The 16299-nt window shown below is 40.6% G+C and overlaps 2 protein-coding genes across 2 annotated transcripts in view; both read right to left on the reverse strand.

The window, feature by feature from the left end:
- Window positions 1-376: 376 nt before the first annotated feature.
- klf5 (Kruppel-like factor 5 (intestinal)) lies at window positions 377-13216 on the reverse strand. Its single transcript, XM_015385210.1, has 4 exons — window positions 12728-13216; window positions 10925-11963; window positions 9804-9863; window positions 377-4945 (listed from the first exon to the last, which is right to left on the reverse strand). Exons 1-4 carry the CDS (start codon window positions 12875-12877, stop codon window positions 4767-4769), a joined length of 1428 nt encoding a protein of 475 aa, XP_015240696.1. The 5' UTR covers window positions 12878-13216; the 3' UTR covers window positions 377-4766.
- A 1136-nt stretch (window positions 13217-14352) lies between these two features.
- Window positions 14353-16299, reverse strand: part of pibf1 (progesterone immunomodulatory binding factor 1) — a 30289-nt gene continuing 28342 nt past the window's right edge. The window contains exon 18 of the mRNA XM_015385183.1: window positions 14353-14822. Within this exon, the coding sequence (XP_015240669.1) occupies window positions 14769-14822 (54 nt within the window). The 3' untranslated portion in view covers window positions 14353-14768. The remainder of the gene's footprint in view (window positions 14823-16299) is intronic.

Here is a 16299-nt window from a genome sequence, read left to right on the forward strand (position 1 = left end):
AGATAGATAGATAGATAGATAGATAGATAGATAGATAGATAGATAGATAGATAGATAGATAGATAGATAGATAGATAGATAGATAGATAGATATAGATAGATAGATAGATAGATAGATATAGAGCCTACTTTTGTTTTTTGCCGAAACAAAATCAAACGAAGGCCATTTATAGCAATCAATTTTTTATTTCCAGCTGCTCTGTGAACAGATGTTTAATAGAGAATACTTGAACACTTTGATACTAACAGCATAATAAAAACCAAGGGACACAGGTTATAAAACAAATTAAAAAAATTAAAATGACTTTTCAATGAATTTCCAATCCGTCGCTGAAAATGGAGAGATTGGACAAGCTGTCCGGTGAAACTAAAAAGCCAGGCTAGGGGAGAAGTAATCAGAGAGACCCATGTGACCCTGGAGGAGCTGCAGAGATTATCAGCTCTGGTGAAAAAAATTGGTTGACAGGACAACCATTAGTCATGCACAACAAGAAAAGAGGCCTTAACAGATGAGTAACTAGGAAAATATCTGATGAAATGAAGTTAAAAGTTTGAGCTGGTGTATAAAGAATGGGCCACAATGCTAGAACGCATTCTCTAAAAGACTTTCACATAAAATTCTAATGACACACCCTAAAATATGTTAAAGAGAACAGAAATGATCCAGATTTTTGTGCTCAATGGTTATAATGATGCAACCAACTCATCAGCATGATCACCGGCAGCACAGGCATTAACGTCAAACAGGAGTAGCTAAGGTGAGGCTTCAGCTTTGATGATGTAGCTCAGTTCACCTGAGGCAACATTCTGTAAAAACATCTCGCAGTGAACCCTTCACCTCCCTCCATGTTTCATATTATTTTTCACTGCAAACTAACATGTCAGCTGCTGCCGTATCTCCCCCATCTCTGATAACATGTTCTATTCTGAGAAAATCGGGAAGAGTTGATTTTAAACAGAGCTGCACATGTGAGGTTAAGTCAGTGTCTATCCGCTCTCTCCTCGGTCACTCTGTGGGTCCTCTGAGTGGGTGGTCTGTTTCAAGAGAGGTGCACTGGAAACTTTATACCAGCATGCACACTCACAAACACACTCATAAAAGGGGAAACTGGGAATCACACCAACGCATCACAGCGGAGGGTGGAGCAGGCAGAAGCCCTCTTCCAGATGTGTGACATTAATTTAGCTGATCCAAAAACATGAACCGGTAGCTCCCACTCACTCATCACTGCTGAGGGTGTGTGTGTGTGTGTGTGACAGCCTCTCTGCTTCTTCCCTTACATCACAGCTTCTAACAAATACCTGCCAGGCTTTCTTTTCTGAATGAAGATGAGGATTTGAGCAGGTTATGAGAACGGCTTCCTCTCTGACCTACAGAGCAGCAGTACTTCCCACCGATAAAGTACCGGAGGGGCTACGGTGCCTGGAAAGACAAGGCAAAGCAGGAGAGAAAAATGAAATCAAATAAGAAGTAGAGCGGAGGAGGAGATGTAGGAGGGCGGAAGTGGCTGATTGGGTCCCTCCAGAGATTCTTTTGTTTGGATTGTTCTGCATTTCACTTCTTTTCTCTCTATCTTCCTCCCCTCTGCAGACATCTGAGGTAGATTACAACAGAGACCCCGGGTCACATTTGTGACTCAAACCAGGAACATATGGTGCCGAGAGCGTGTTTAAAAGTCCAGTTCAATGCAGTGGGATCCCCCTCTCTGGTCCCCAAGTGGTGGTCAGATTTATTTTCTTGTCCATTGTCTCTTGCTGTGATATCAAAGAGCTATTGTTTGTTGACAGCAAGAGTACTGCAGGTTACTTACAGGTCCTGGATAAGGGGCCCCTGCCTCTCCTATGTCTTTTTTTCCTTATCTTTATTTGCTCTCCATCACAAAAATCAGCTCGATCAATGCTATAATAAAAGCTCTCTGATTTTAAGATGATATAATGCGCAGTTTGCTTTATTCAGACTTGTTTTAATATCCCCTCAGGCACTTTGCTTTCTAGCTGCACAGCAGGCCCCAGCTTTAATCCAAACCTCATGGAGAAAGCACTCACTGTAGCTTATGTTTGCATTATTTCCACATGGAAGCAGGTTAGGAGAACGGAAATGTTCCCATTTCAATAATTTCAGCCCGACAACACATCTGTAAAAGTGTCATTTGACTTTATTAGCATTGGTTTCACTCAGTTGAGGAGAAAACAACTTTTGTCTTTGGAACGTTTACCATGGAAGGAAGAGAAAAGACAAATAGACTACAAAAAATAAGTTGTTAAACAATGGCATCATTATAGTTTGGACGAGAGAGCAAAACTGAGGAGAAAGGCTCAAATATTTTTGGATGCCGGGCATTTTCCTCATTTCCTGCCCTTTTGTTTACAAACAATAAAAAAGGGAACAAAAATGTATTTACAGTGCATTTATTTACATTAAGGCATTTATGCTGGGGTAAAACCACAGTGGATCAGTTATGTCCCAGCTTCTACACAATTAAATAAATAGAGAGATTTCCCTTGTTAGATTACAGTGCTATATTATTTTAAGCTACCTGCAGTGAATGAACAATTACAGTTATAGATAAAGGCTGAATCACACCATCAAACTGACACTCGGGTCTATGTTAGAGGACAGGTTCACTTATTTCCTACTAAATCTCATGTTCGGTGCATAAAATAATCCATTAAGACATATGATAAAGCGTTTTTGTCCTACATCTACAAACAAAATCAATTGAAACTCATTTTATTACAATTTTCTGTTTGATTTCATTGATTTAATATAAGAAGCTACATTAGGCCTTAATGGATTCTGGCGCAGTGATTATAGAGATCAGTTTAAATTTGCTTAGATACTAAAGAAAACAGCTTCTAACTAATTTAGGTCAGTTTTCAGCTTGGCTGACCTCATTGATGACTTAAAAATATGATCTAGGTAAGCAATATTGGGGTCTGCAGACAAAAACTTACCTTTTTCTGTTGTTGCTATAGATGCACAAAGAAGACTAAAGGAAATTATGCATTTCAGGATCAGGGAAGAAAAATTGTTGAGCTTTGAAATAGCGAGAGAGAGAGCAAGACTGTCATATCATAGCAGGGAGTATCATTTGAGAACAGAAAAATTGCTGTGATTGGCTCTTCAACCTTCATTTTTTATTCCATATGCTGGATTTGGCAAAGGTAATTGCTAATTGCTCTGGCATATTGTTGGTTTAAAGTTTCCAGTTTTACATTTACTACAATAACTGTATGTATCTGCTTTCATAAAAGCAGAAATAAATCTCCAATCAAGGCACAGAGGCTAAATAACTAAATTTTGAATGCTGTTCTTATATTTCATGAAAGGGGATTTTAGTATCAGCAAGTCAAAGCTTTACTTAAGAGATTTAAAAAAATCATTTTGAAAACGAACTGATGTATCTCTAACCAGCGATGAAGACAAAATTGCTGTGTAAAATATTCAGCTTCTTTGTTAGTAAATATCACAAGTCATAAACGTAGTGAATCTGTCCTCTAACTGAGCACCTGTTTGAGCTTGAAGGCCTGATTGAACCCAGTTGCTAGTTATCTGTTTACAAGATAAAAAAAGGCTAAAAAAATCTCCTTGGAGGAAGAGACAGTCACTTTAGTATAAAAGCTCCACACAATGTCAGGATGTTTATGAGTTGCTCAGAACTGAGCTGTTATATTACAATGGGGTGATCAGCTTTAGCATATTAAAGTTTTTTTGTTTCCCTCTCCCTATACTATGCTTAGAGATTAGAATAGAACAGGAACCAAAAAAAAAACAAAAAACAGCACCATGTGTGTTTAAAAGAACCGCCTACACTAATCACAGCTCTGGCAGAACAGGAACACGATACCCAGAGAAGGAGGCACTTCATAAGGTGTTGATGGTGAAGATTAAAACTTTGGTTAAGATGTACAAAAATGAAATAAAATGAATGGCACAATCTGCACAGAAATTGAATTCAAGCTTGTGCATAAATACAGCTGCTTCTGTTTTAACAGAGTCAGGTCTGCTTACATTTCTCCAGCTGGACATCCATCGAGAACACATCCTAAATAATTGATCGCCTAATGGCTGCTTTTTACAATCCACCCATGTCCCTACGTTACTCAGCCATCTGCAGATCAGCTCTCTATAAAATGAAAAACAATTCAGTCTCACCATCTCTATCTTACTCTCATGTTTTTCTCTGCTCGATCTTCGTTTGTCTCAGGAGAATAAATGCTTTGAATTTTTAATGTCCGGACAGCGATGACTGGCGTGGCGTGTCCAGTTGTGAAAATGATCGTTTTGGTGGTGCATGAGATGTATGATCAGTTCTAGTGCAAACCGAAAGATTTGGTTAAAAATTCAAATCTGGATATTCCAGCTATTTAGACAAAGCTACCAACAAGTAAACAAAGAAGAGGTTTGAATTAAGGAGTTCTGTATTACAACAAAGACAAACCATGTTTTTTTTTTTTTTTTTATGCATTTCATTCCAGTCACACCAAATCCAAATGGACTGGAAACACGAAGGAGCTACCATTTTTTTTTTAGGTTGTGGATTTTCCTGTTTAGTTTTTTTTTTTGTCCAGAGAAATTCACTGTGAGGGTGGTGAGCAAAAAAATAGTCCACCACCTTCTTCCTAAACCGCTGTATTGATATAGCGAATGATGCTTCTTGGCATCACGCAGTCGTTTAACACTGTAGCTGTTGGAGACGAGGTGAGTGCTTTATGTGAGTTTCAAGATGAAGACAGTACGACTCCTGCATGTGTGCAAACCGTCGCTAGTTCTGGTGTCTCTTCATGTGCAGGGCGAGGTGGTCGGATCTGGAAAAGGAGCGAGAACAGACGGTGCACTGGAAGGGTTTGGCGCCCGTGTGTTTCCGGTAGTGGCGGGTAAGCTCGTCCGAACGGGCGAAGCGCCAGTCGCAGCTGTCCCATGTGCACCTGTACGGCTTCTCACCTGCAAAGATGGAGGAGAAGAAGACTATTAGTGATGCATATTTAGGTACGACAGGGTGAGTTAACACAGGTGCTCGGGTGAACCTTTACAGTTGTGCAACGGAGCAGAATCCTTTTGAGTTGCACGTAGCGATGGCAGTGGTTTTAATGAAAACACAGGCTAAATCCTCTAAATGACTCAAAGTCAGGTGGAGAAACTAGGAAAACAGGCTTCACTGAAAATTCCTGTTGGCTGACAGCATATACAGTCATAACGCTGTCACTCAGAGGCATTTATCAAGCACTCCAACACAGAACTGTGCAAGTTTCCCACAGATACTCCTCTGTATTGTCTACCACTGCTTCTGGCATGTCTTTGATGGGTTTAGACTGTTTGTCACTTCTTCATTCCACGCCTCTGGCTTCAGGCGATTTGCCAAAATACACGAGGAGTCACTCTTCAACCTTTACATTACCACCTGTCTCAGCCTCTTGGCCCAAACACCTTTTGTGCCTTCAACTTGCAAGGCATAGCTATGCCCTTTTTAAACATTTAAATGTTTACTTTCTGAGACAAATACATCTCTTTAACAGAGAATAACTACACAAATCAACTGAAGATTTATTTATAGCGATGAATCAATCTTTACTGGGTTTCCTTTTCTCATAAGTACGACTTGCTGATTCTGAGTTTAAAACAACTCATTTACTTTCCAAGCTATTGAGCATAACATGAAATATATCCATCCATTTTCTGTCACGCTAATCCCAAGCGGGGTTGCGAGGGGTGTTGGTACCTATCTCCAGCAGTCAACGGGCGAGAGGCGGGGTACACCTTTGAAAGGTCACCAGGCTTTCGCAGGGCAACCCATATAAATATAGTCAAGGGAAAAAAAAGGGGAAAAAGGGAAAGTCAAAGTATTACACAAAGCTGTCTCTAACCTTAGAATATAATATTGATCAGATGGGAAAGTGCATCTATGATATTGATGTTTGTTGGTGTTTTGAAAACCTGGGGAAAGTTAGGAGATTTTATTCATTTGATAAACAGAAAAAAACAGAAACAAAACAATTTTGAAAGATTTGACCTACTGATCACCAATCAAAAGTCAACTGATTACAATGCTTGAGCGATTCCTTCTTATTCTTGATAAACCACCCTTACGAAACGTAACTTAAAAAAAAAAACTTTTGCATCAGATACAATCACATTACTACAGCTTTAAACAAAAAAATGTTCAGCTCTCATATCATCCTTGATTTTCTTATGCAAGAGCAAGTAAAATGTGCTGAAAGTGGAGCACGGAGATGGGAATGTCATGATATGGAGCTGCATTGCTTAACAGCTGACCCTTACACAGTTAAAACAAAACAGAAAGTTCATCCTACGCTTGTTCTTTGCAAAAATTGTCACCTAGCGTGTCACCCCAAATGAGTTCAGTAGAAAATTAAGGAGGCATTTTGAAAGAAGAATGCCTACGGCCACCACACATAAAAGGTTTCCGTGGAAAGATATGAATCTCTGCATACGTTTGCAAACACTGCTATCCAGTTAGCTTAAGGAGGTCAAAACGCTAAATTGCCTCAATAGCATTAAAGTGTGAAGTCTTTATTCCTAAGTGTTGAATCTAAACTGATTATGCAGCTCAAAGTAGAGGTTAAGCAAGTAGTTAAGTAGTTTTTAAGCTTCCTCGGGTTGCATCAACTCTTTGAACAAGCACAACACGCTGTGAAGCATCGCTGAAACAACCGCAATTAAGCTGCTACATGATGAATCACGTCGCCTCGCTAAAGAAACACATCCACACACACCTGAGCATGCACACAGAGGCAGGAGATAAGCAGAGATATGAAAGGGCAAACTGGATCCGTTTTTCAGACACATCCACCCACCCTGCACAACCAATATAGACCAACACACTCACAATCAGGGTAATGGATGTTGATGGAGATTAGAGTGGGAACTCCCACCGGGGCCCAAACGCATTAGGAATCATCTCATACAGATTACTGACAGGTGTATGAGGAAGTGTGTGTCGATGTGTCAGTGTGCATTCAAGCAACTGAACAAGAGAAGTGGAATGAGTAATATACAAAGATAGAAATAAATCTGAGGGGGAGGGGGATTTCGCAAAGGGTGGGGGTCATAGAAAAAAAATGATAGGACGGCGACTGGATGAATGGAAGGGACAGAGGGGGAAAAAACGGGGCAGATGAAAGCAGGGAGGATATATAGCTGCAGCTATACAGCCGTTTACATGTTGCTCTCTCATCTTGCAGTCTATAATAACTGCAATAACCACAATCAGCCTGCAGCATGAATGACGCCAGGGCCAATTGTCGTGTCATGTTCCTAATATTTATATGCACTTCATACAAACTCACACATGCAATGCCGTTTAAAAGATTTTAAAAAATAAAATAACCCAGATTCATGAGTGGAACCGATTCTGGGTGAGAGTGAGCTTTTTGTGTGTACTTCCAGATGAGCCAGGAATGCGTAGCTCATCAACAGAAGCTTTGTTTTGTCAGCTGGAGCGAGGAGGGGCTCAACACCTAAGCACTTGTTTGTTTACTCTGCTTGTCCAGGAAAACCGAAATGGTTCAAATCTAAATATGAAAGGAGGAAACCGATTGAGACGAAGATAGAGATGGAAGGGATCACAGATAAAGGGAAAGTGAAGCCACAAGGATTGTTTGGAGGAGAATTTTTTTTAAAAAGGAAGTGATTAAACTTTTTCCATTTGTGCAGAAAAAAAGTCCTATGTGTTAGAGTGTACACACATTGTAATTTCTCTTTTCACCTACACAAATAAACAAGAAACATAGCTGATTTTTTTCCACTGGAGGATTTTTTACGGCATTTAGAAGGACAGAGACAATAGATGCATTTTAATTCTGCTTTGGGTTTACTTTGGTCCATGAAGACAAGAGGCTTTTTAACAGAGCTGCTCCCTGACATTTTACCTCTCCATACCCAGATTTTGTCTTTTTGACTTTCCCTACCAGTGAAGGAATCATTTCATACAGTGCATTTAAACTGTTATGTTTCAGTTTCTATGAATTATGGACATAAAGGGCCAAAAAATAGCCATGTTTTGCATGTATTAGCCGCAAACTTAGCCCTATTTTATTCTATTTTTTAAAAATAGGTTATTCGTATTGATAGTGTTTAGTCATCCAACTACATTTTCTTACAGAGAATAATTAGAAAACAGCAAATTACAGGCTTTGGTTGTCCCTGACCGATTCAAAAATCTCTGTGGTCGAGGGCAGGAAAGGTCTGGAACCATGCGACCACAATGACAAAAACTAAACCAGAAGCTTCCGAATTAAGCTGATCTCCTAGTATTTGCTAGAATTTGGTGAATAATTCATCTTTTTGGACGACTATTCATATATTCTGAAGCGTTGGAGCTGTATTAGGGTTACAAATGACTGAACTTTGCACTTAAACCAAAGTTATACATCGGTGATCCCACTGAGCCATGGTTATAAGACCGTTCATGGAGAAGCTAAAGCAAACTGTTACGATTAAAATGTTGATCTTTAGAAATTTAACTGGTATTAATTTGTTTTTATTCCAGTTTGAAATATTCCATCTCATTGGTTTGCATGTAGAGGCCCAACACATTAGATAATTTAATAATGTATCCTAGTTAGATTGACGTAAACAGGAATATGAACATAACTGCACAGCATAAAACCCTCACTTCCAAATTCTTCATGACTAAATGATAAACTTGGACTCCTATCATTTCTGAATTCATACTCTTGGAAATTATGTGTGGATATATCAGATTTATATGCATATTTATACAGCATCATTTGGAATCTGGAATTTATTCATTTCCTAATTTTATTTGTAAAATAGATCTCAGGTAATCTTTATGACTAATTCAAAAGCAAACAAATCAATAACCTACTGAAATAGCTCTTTTTAATTTTGAAATCAAAGGTAAAAGGCACTAATTAAGCATAAATCAATTTTAAACCTTGTTAGTTAATATTAAATAAGGAAAAAATCTATAAAGATAAAAAAAATTCCCTCTTTTACACCTCTGACCATGGAGTGTTGGGATGTTTTTTCTGTTTGAACAGGAAACTATGCTGCTGGTATATGTACTGTATTGCAGGTGAAAGAATGATAGGTTTAGGTAGTAGGATTGTGTTTAGGAATATGTCTGCTTGGAGATCGTTTTTAGCAGAGGTAGAGGGGGGATTAAAACAAGGGATCTGAAAAAAACACCAGCTCATATTAACCAGACGACATTGTTTTTAAAACAATATTGTTCAAAATGACTGCTGAGGATCTATCAGAGCAGCATCTCTCTATGGCAGAGACATCTTTGGTTAGTTTGATTGTTTCCTGATATGTTCTCTTATGGCTCAACTGTTGTCCTGCTAATGTATAGGGCCAAATAAAGTGCACTTAATGAAAAACGCCTTATATGATGCCCCTGGAGAGATGATGTACAATAAACTACAAAAAGATGACATCCTCTATAGGTGTTATGCTTTATCTAGTCAGAGTTGGATTAAAAATTGGCTTTAATTGTAGCCAAAAAAACCCCCAAAACAATAGGGTCAGAAAAGTGTAGCTGAACAATATAATTGGATCTGCAAACATGGTTCTGTGAAAGATGGCAGCACATGTCTAGCCCTGATCACATACTGTGCGAGTCATCCCCCTGGCAGAAGTGTGGCACTTCCACCTGTTTTGATGGAATAGTATATTGGGGCTGAGGATGAGGAATGGGGATACATTTACAAACACATGACAAGAAGACCATGGCCTGCCTAGCAACACGGTACCAGCGCAGATACTGAAACCTGAGCGCACCGGGCAAAAAAGTGCATTGATTAGAGGAAAGTCTTACCCGTGTGAGTCCTGAGGTGGGCTTTCAGATGGGACGACTTGGTGTAGACCTTCTTGCAGCCTGAGGCAAAGACATGGAGATAAACAAAAGCAGACAGCTTAGACAGAATAATCTGCTTGTGTCAGATATGCATTTACCCAATAAACCGAGCTGCGGTATGCAAGAAATTTGAGCTAATGAAGAGCAGAAGCAGTGTGGAATGAAGCACAGTAAAAGTTTCGGAGATTCTCAAAAAAAAAAAAAAGAAGGATCCTAGCACTTTGTCCAAAACTCAAAGCATTAAAGCTTATCCTCATAAGATCGTAGTTATAAGAAAATAATTAGAACATCTAAGAATGCCGCCCTGCTGTGATTGGACTGTGCCGCCCAAAAACTACAGCTAAAATATATCTTTATGAAAGGCGGACTTGCTGAAATGATGGATTTGTGTCATCTCACTTTTAAAGAAGTTAAACATGTACGAACAGGCTGCAGGGAGCTCGCCGAAATCCCTTCTCTCTTTCTTTTTTTTTTTTTACAAGCCACCACAAGCTAGTTAACATGTTCTACAAGTTGCTGCACATCGTACAGCTTGAGTGCGTGTGGCTGTTTGTTGAGCAGTTTAAGAAAATACTTTAACTAAAGCAAGCAATCTCAAGCATGCATGCAAATGTGTGTTTTTGTGTGTGTGTGTTGCGGAGAAAAAAGATCAAATGACTGCAGGAGAGCGTCTGTGTAATTAAAACAGCCACAGACGCACAGGTTCATGATACAATCATTCCAGCCGGTGGGAACGCCACACTGGGATTGAAAAAAGACGTTTAAGTTGTGATAATAGATTCAAATGGCCTTTTAGACTTTATAGTAAAGGAAAATGATTGGGAAGATGATTTCCATTAAAGCAACGACGCAGAATTTACAGCAGACTATGTCATGTAGGCATGGTGACCCTACAGTCTGGGAGAGTAATTATAAGAGCAACCTGTAATTTCAAAAAAATGCAGAGGAGTCTTAAAATGAATCTGGTTGTCATAATGGTGACCTTTCTGAGTGACCAAACATCAGCCTGACCACAGCGCCGGGAGAGACACAAACATACAATACAGCAGGAAGTATCAGCCTGCGAATGCTGCTCTGCTAACCTGGGTAATCACAGTGGTGGATCCGGCGTTTCTCCAAGTCTGGGTTGTTCCTCCGGTTGTAGCGGACAGTTGTGGAGTTCTGGGTTGTGGTCTGAGTCGCCGGACCATGGACCGGTGTAGGAGCCCCGTTGTTTGGCAGGGCGAAGCCGGATGGTCCTGGGACAGGGTTGAGACCCGGTGTGGTCCCTGCCAGCTTGGAGGCGATGGTGGCAGCGTACGATGGAGGGGGGGAAAGGGTGTGGAGCAGCTCCTTCTGCCTGTCTGGGCTGCCTGGCTCTGAGCTGGGCGGGGAGGGCGGCAAGTAGGGCACCTGCTGCTGCAAAAAATGTGAGTGCACCTGAGCATGGGGATGCACGTAGACCCCGGCAGAAAGGGTGTGGTAGCCCGCTTTGGTGCTCTGGTCTTGCTGGGAAGAAGCTGCAGCTACTGACAAATCATGAAAAGGTGAATGAGCAGTGGAGTTGTGCTGCATCTGCTGCTGGGCCTCCATGCCATCGTTGTGGTGATGCTCCAAGCCAGTGCTCAGGAGCTGAAAGAGCGAGCCGCTGTTGTCGGGGTGGATGCCGTGCTGCTCGAACTGCGACGGCATTTCCTGTTTGATGAACACCTCTCCTCCTGACTGGGTAAAAACACTAGTGAAGTCTGGTAACCCTGTCAGCGTCATGTTTATGGCTGAGGTTTCCAAGGCAACGTTGCCGGGGTCATGCCCAGATGTGCTGCAGCTGCTCGTGGGCGTACTGTTGGGGCAGTGAGACTGTAGGTTGGGGGCGAAACACGAAGAGGCAGTTTCAGTTTTAATTTGGCCAAGGCCAGCGCAGTTCTGGGACGGAGGGGGCCGCGCTTGCTCGCAAGAGCCCATCCTCAGGTAGGCCACGTCGGGGAGGTAAAAGTTCATGTTCAGCGTGTAGGGAGCCCCAGAATGATCTCCACCAAAGAACTGGTCCACCACAGATGTGGTGTCTCTGTGTGACTTCTGCTGGCTCTCTGCTTGAGGCGGAAAGGCAGGAGGTGAGAGATACCGCTCCATTTCACACTTCACCTGATGAGACAATAAACACAACCAATCAGCACGCTTCTACTAAATCTATTCTCAGACAAATGTTTGATAGAACATTCACTGCTAAAGCATTTATCATGTAGCCATCAATCGGCAGCTGCAACATTCCCTGGCTGTCTGCAAAGGCTGAACTTGAACTCCTTGGCCAGCAGTAAAGGATATAACCATGTTTTGACATAAACGAAATAAGAAACTTAAAATTGGCGCAATTATAACAGTTGAATGTTTCACCTTGATATGGTGCCATGAAAGTTAGATAAGCCAGGCAGCAGAGGATGAAAGGCACCATGACAGGGAATGGGGGGAAACACCCATGTCTGTCTCCCTGTCCGCTGCAGCAGCAGCAGCAGTAGTAGTCTGGGGATGGGCTGCTATTTGAGGATCCACAACCCTACCAGCTGTTACACACACTTTGCTGCACAAGTTTCCCCATAACTGAGGACAGAGTCAGTTGTCGTTACTGTGGTATGATGGTGTGAGTGGACACCAAAGGAGGCCAACAGCTGGTGACCAACTGGCTGGCACAGACAAACATGCGCTGAATGCGTCTGCTGGTGGTAGCCTGATCGCTTAGGGCCGAAATAGAGCAAATAAATAAATAAAATAAAAGGGAGAAATGCAATCAGACAGTGGCGCACGCGTTTATCATTTCCAGGCCAGGAGGGAAACAAACCTGGGGTCGCTCTGCTATCTGCCACGCCCATTCAAAGACACACATAACATGTGAAGTTGCTTTGATTCCCTACCTGTGTGTAGTCATTCTGTCCTGCCTTGTCCGAGTCGGAGATCTTGCAGTCCAAGCCGAACAGCGCCGAGTCGTCCAGGGAGAAGGCAGCTTTCTGCAGCGGGTAGAACGGGTCCTCCTGCGCGCCGCTCATCGTCAGGGCTGCGGCCATGAAGCTCCGAAGCAGCTGCCCGGATGATCCTGTTCCACAGAGAGGAGGATGCTGCTGCTGCTGCTACAGCGCAATGAGGAAGGAGCGGAGCCGGACGAGCTGCTGCTGCTGAGCGTGTGGCGGAGTAATTAATGTGTGCCTGTCGGCAACATCTCCTTCCACTTGTTCCATCCCTCCGGCCCGCAGACAGTTTTCTATCAGTCTGCGTAGGGCGGAGCGGCCCAGTGTAAATACGGAACCCCGCACCGCCCATCCAAGCCTCCCTCCCCAAAGCCTTTGATTATTCGCTCCCCGGCAGGCAGGCAGGCCGGCCACCGCCCTTCGCTCCATCTCAGTCCATTCACAGCAGCGTCCTGAGGCGCGCAGGACCGGCCGGACAGGGAAAGGTGGAGAACATTCAGTACTTTTAGAAACAAAAACAAAAAAATAGAAGGTATCCTCTGTTTTCCTGTTTACAGCTTCAGAGTGAACTGATAAACACTCTTCATACACATTTAATAGACAGAATATTACCGATTTATATCAGTGAAAGAGAAAGTCATTCAGGTTTATTCAAATTTTCTCTTAAGTTGAGGAGTATGACTCACAGCCAGTGCAAACATAAATGCAATGTTTTCAGAAAGTTAAACACAACCTATGAAAATTACCTCTTAGATCAGGAGATATTGTTTTTTTTTTATATATATATTAAAGTCATATAAACCTATTGCCCCATCTTAAAAAAAACAGCTTGATTGTTGAAAGTGAATCATTAAAATGGTTTTAAAGCTTAAGAGTAATTTTTTAATTAGACAATTGCAATACATAGGTTTATATGTTCAAAATCCTCTTTTGATCATTTTCTCTTTGTATCTATGTAATATAGGCAGCAATAGCTATAATAATTGTTCAAAATGCTTAAATAAAACAGCTTTGTGTCATATTATCTATGGGTTTCCATGTGTTCAATTAAATTCCAGATAAAATATCAGATATTTTTATTTTCGAGCTGCTGATTATTTGATGAATATTATATTTTTCATTCAAGTTTTCATTCATATATGAATGAAAACTGCCAAGGATGGATAATCTACATTATCCATGTTTTGGATATGCAAAAGTTGGTTGCACTGGATTTTATTTAAGGGCAACAGACTGAAGGGGGTAGATACAAATATCTGTAATTCTTTTAGTTAAAATCTTTAGACCGATATATTCTTTTTTTCTCATCATTTATGCTGTACTCTATAATGGTCTGTCACATTGAAACCCAATGAAATATTTTGATGTTCAAGGTAAAACTTTACATCAAATTCAGTCCACATTTATATAAAACTACAGCTGTTTCTGCATATTATAAAGTACTCCTAAATCAGTGTAATCAAAAGAAAACACGACAAGTCAATTAGGAAATACTGAGTCATTCCAACCAGGAAATACAAACTATATTTATGGGTGGATTTTGATAATGTCTTTGAACAATTAAAAGAAAACTACTGAAAAGGTCACAGCACTGCTTCCCAGTGGCTGTGTGGCTGAGTTTAATATGACACCAATAAGAACTTAGTCTGAAATGATAAAGGCATGCCTAGTATGTCTATATTTAAAGCCAAAGGAGTTTCAGCTCGAGCAAATCAAAGGCTAAAGTTTCTGCTGTGTTGCTTGTCTGTAGCAACCAGCATGTGTAGCCGAAAAAGATGAGGAATAAATGGCATCGAAGCTGAACGCTGCCAAGGATGAGGAATTTTGGTGCAACTGGTGAGCACGATTTGGACAAAAACAAAAACACCCAGATATAAGTGACTTGTTTTACTTTTGTAATAAAAACATAAACACCATTTACAAGAAAAAACTGTACTATTACATTTACATAAGAAAAAATCCTGAATCGGCTCCAAATTATGGAAAATTCTCATTTAGGTTTCTGCTTTGCCCTTTGGTACCAATCAGGAACTTCTCCTTTGGTCTGAAAAACAAAACAGAGAAAAAGAAAAACGTGTAAAGTATAGGACAGACAGAGTTATCTAAAGCTTCTGATTCAACGACAAATACAACGATTAAGGTTTTTATGGTCAACAACAACAACAAATCTAGTTTTCTTTTAGGTCTGATCTACTGATTGTATTTTTTTAAGAAAAAAACATACACGGCAAAAAAGCTGCTGAAAGCTGATGTTTTAGATCTGTAAGAAAATGAACTATAAGTTTACTTTTATATATCCAATAAAGAATACAATGGTTTAAAAAGTGTATACTCTGTTAAAATGCTTGGGTTTTATAAATCAATTTAGAACGTGTTCTCCCACATATAATGCGGTATATATATCCTGTACAATTAAAATGCAATATCTGTTAAGGAACAACTCTGTTGCGGAAATACGGACAGTCTAAAACTATCACCTTTTTAAATCCAACTTTGAATGGCTTTTAAAAATTAGTCTTCATTCATTCACCATTAATTATAGATGTTGATTGAATTAAAATTAAGTTCAAAGGAGTTTTCTTCACATTTGCTCAACTGTATCATTTAAAGGTAATTCGGAAGATTTTTTTAAACAACCTGTCCTCTCCACTTAAAAAAAAAATGTGCATGCAAGAGCATGCACAAGCTTAATTCTCCTCCCGCATGCCCCGTTTAAAATGTGCTGTTCTCATAGCTCATACAAGCTTACTAAGTCCACACACAGTGGGAACTATATAGTGGACTTTATAGTGAACCCAGTTAAATGACCAGTCGGACAGATGATCTCTACTTTTTGCTCCGTTGGTTACGTATCTCCTTCTCCCCCATGCGGTGCCTGCGCCATCTTTGTTATTAGTCGCAGCAGTCAGGTAGCGGCAGCCTATGGCGACAGCGGGCCGCTGTGATAGCAAATCCCGTAGTGCTTTGGGAGCAGAGCTCTCCGTGCAAAGCATTCTGGGATATATGCCTCTTTTGAGGCCTTTTTTTAAATTCTCATATGCTTCGTAGACACTTTTCCTCTTACGACCCTCTGCCATTTTCAAAGAACCGCAGTGAGAAAGGTGAGCTGCAATGACTGTCTGAAACTGTAGCACACCATACATGTGGCTGAAAGTGTGCAGACGCAGAAAAGATAGCTAACGGGGCGAGGACGTAGGACGGCCTTACATTAACATATCACCAGAATGATTGCCAATTAGGAGAACCACTTATTTAGATGATCCACCAGGAAATAAAAGACCGTCCTCTATATCTTTAACTTGTAGTTCTGAGTTTATATTTACAAAGACTCCTAACACTAAAAGTAGCTAGTTAAGTAATTTTACTTAAAATGGTCCATATTTACAGGATTCTAAGTGTTGTCTTTTTACCCCAGTAAGATAAAAATGATTCACATAGAGCTCCTGAAGTGACAAAATGTGAGAGTAATAAAGTAGACCTTTAGTGAGCCTTAGAGGTTTCTAAAGCACAACATGGAGGAC

The sequence above is a fragment of the Cyprinodon variegatus genome, unplaced genomic scaffold (genome assembly GCF_000732505.1).
Source record: "Cyprinodon variegatus isolate N-32 unplaced genomic scaffold, C_variegatus-1.0 Scaffold333, whole genome shotgun sequence".
NCBI classification, from domain to species: Eukaryota; Metazoa; Chordata; class Actinopteri; order Cyprinodontiformes; family Cyprinodontidae; genus Cyprinodon; species Cyprinodon variegatus.

What these genes read in the sequence shown, in the direction of transcription:
- klf5 (XM_015385210.1), bottom strand. Translation starts at nt 12,877, where the DNA reads ATGGCCGCAGCCCTGACGATGAGCGGCGCGCAGGAGGACCCGTTCTAC. An exon ending in CCACCACTGTGATTACCCAG is followed by an intron (nt 9,864 to 10,924) that starts GTTAGCAGAGCA and finishes TCTTTGCCTCAG; the next exon opens with GCTGCAAGAAGGTCTACACC. An exon ending in CCACCTCAGGACTCACACGG is followed by an intron (nt 4,946 to 9,803) that starts GTAAGACTTTCC and finishes CCATCTTTGCAG; the next exon opens with GTGAGAAGCCGTACAGGTGC.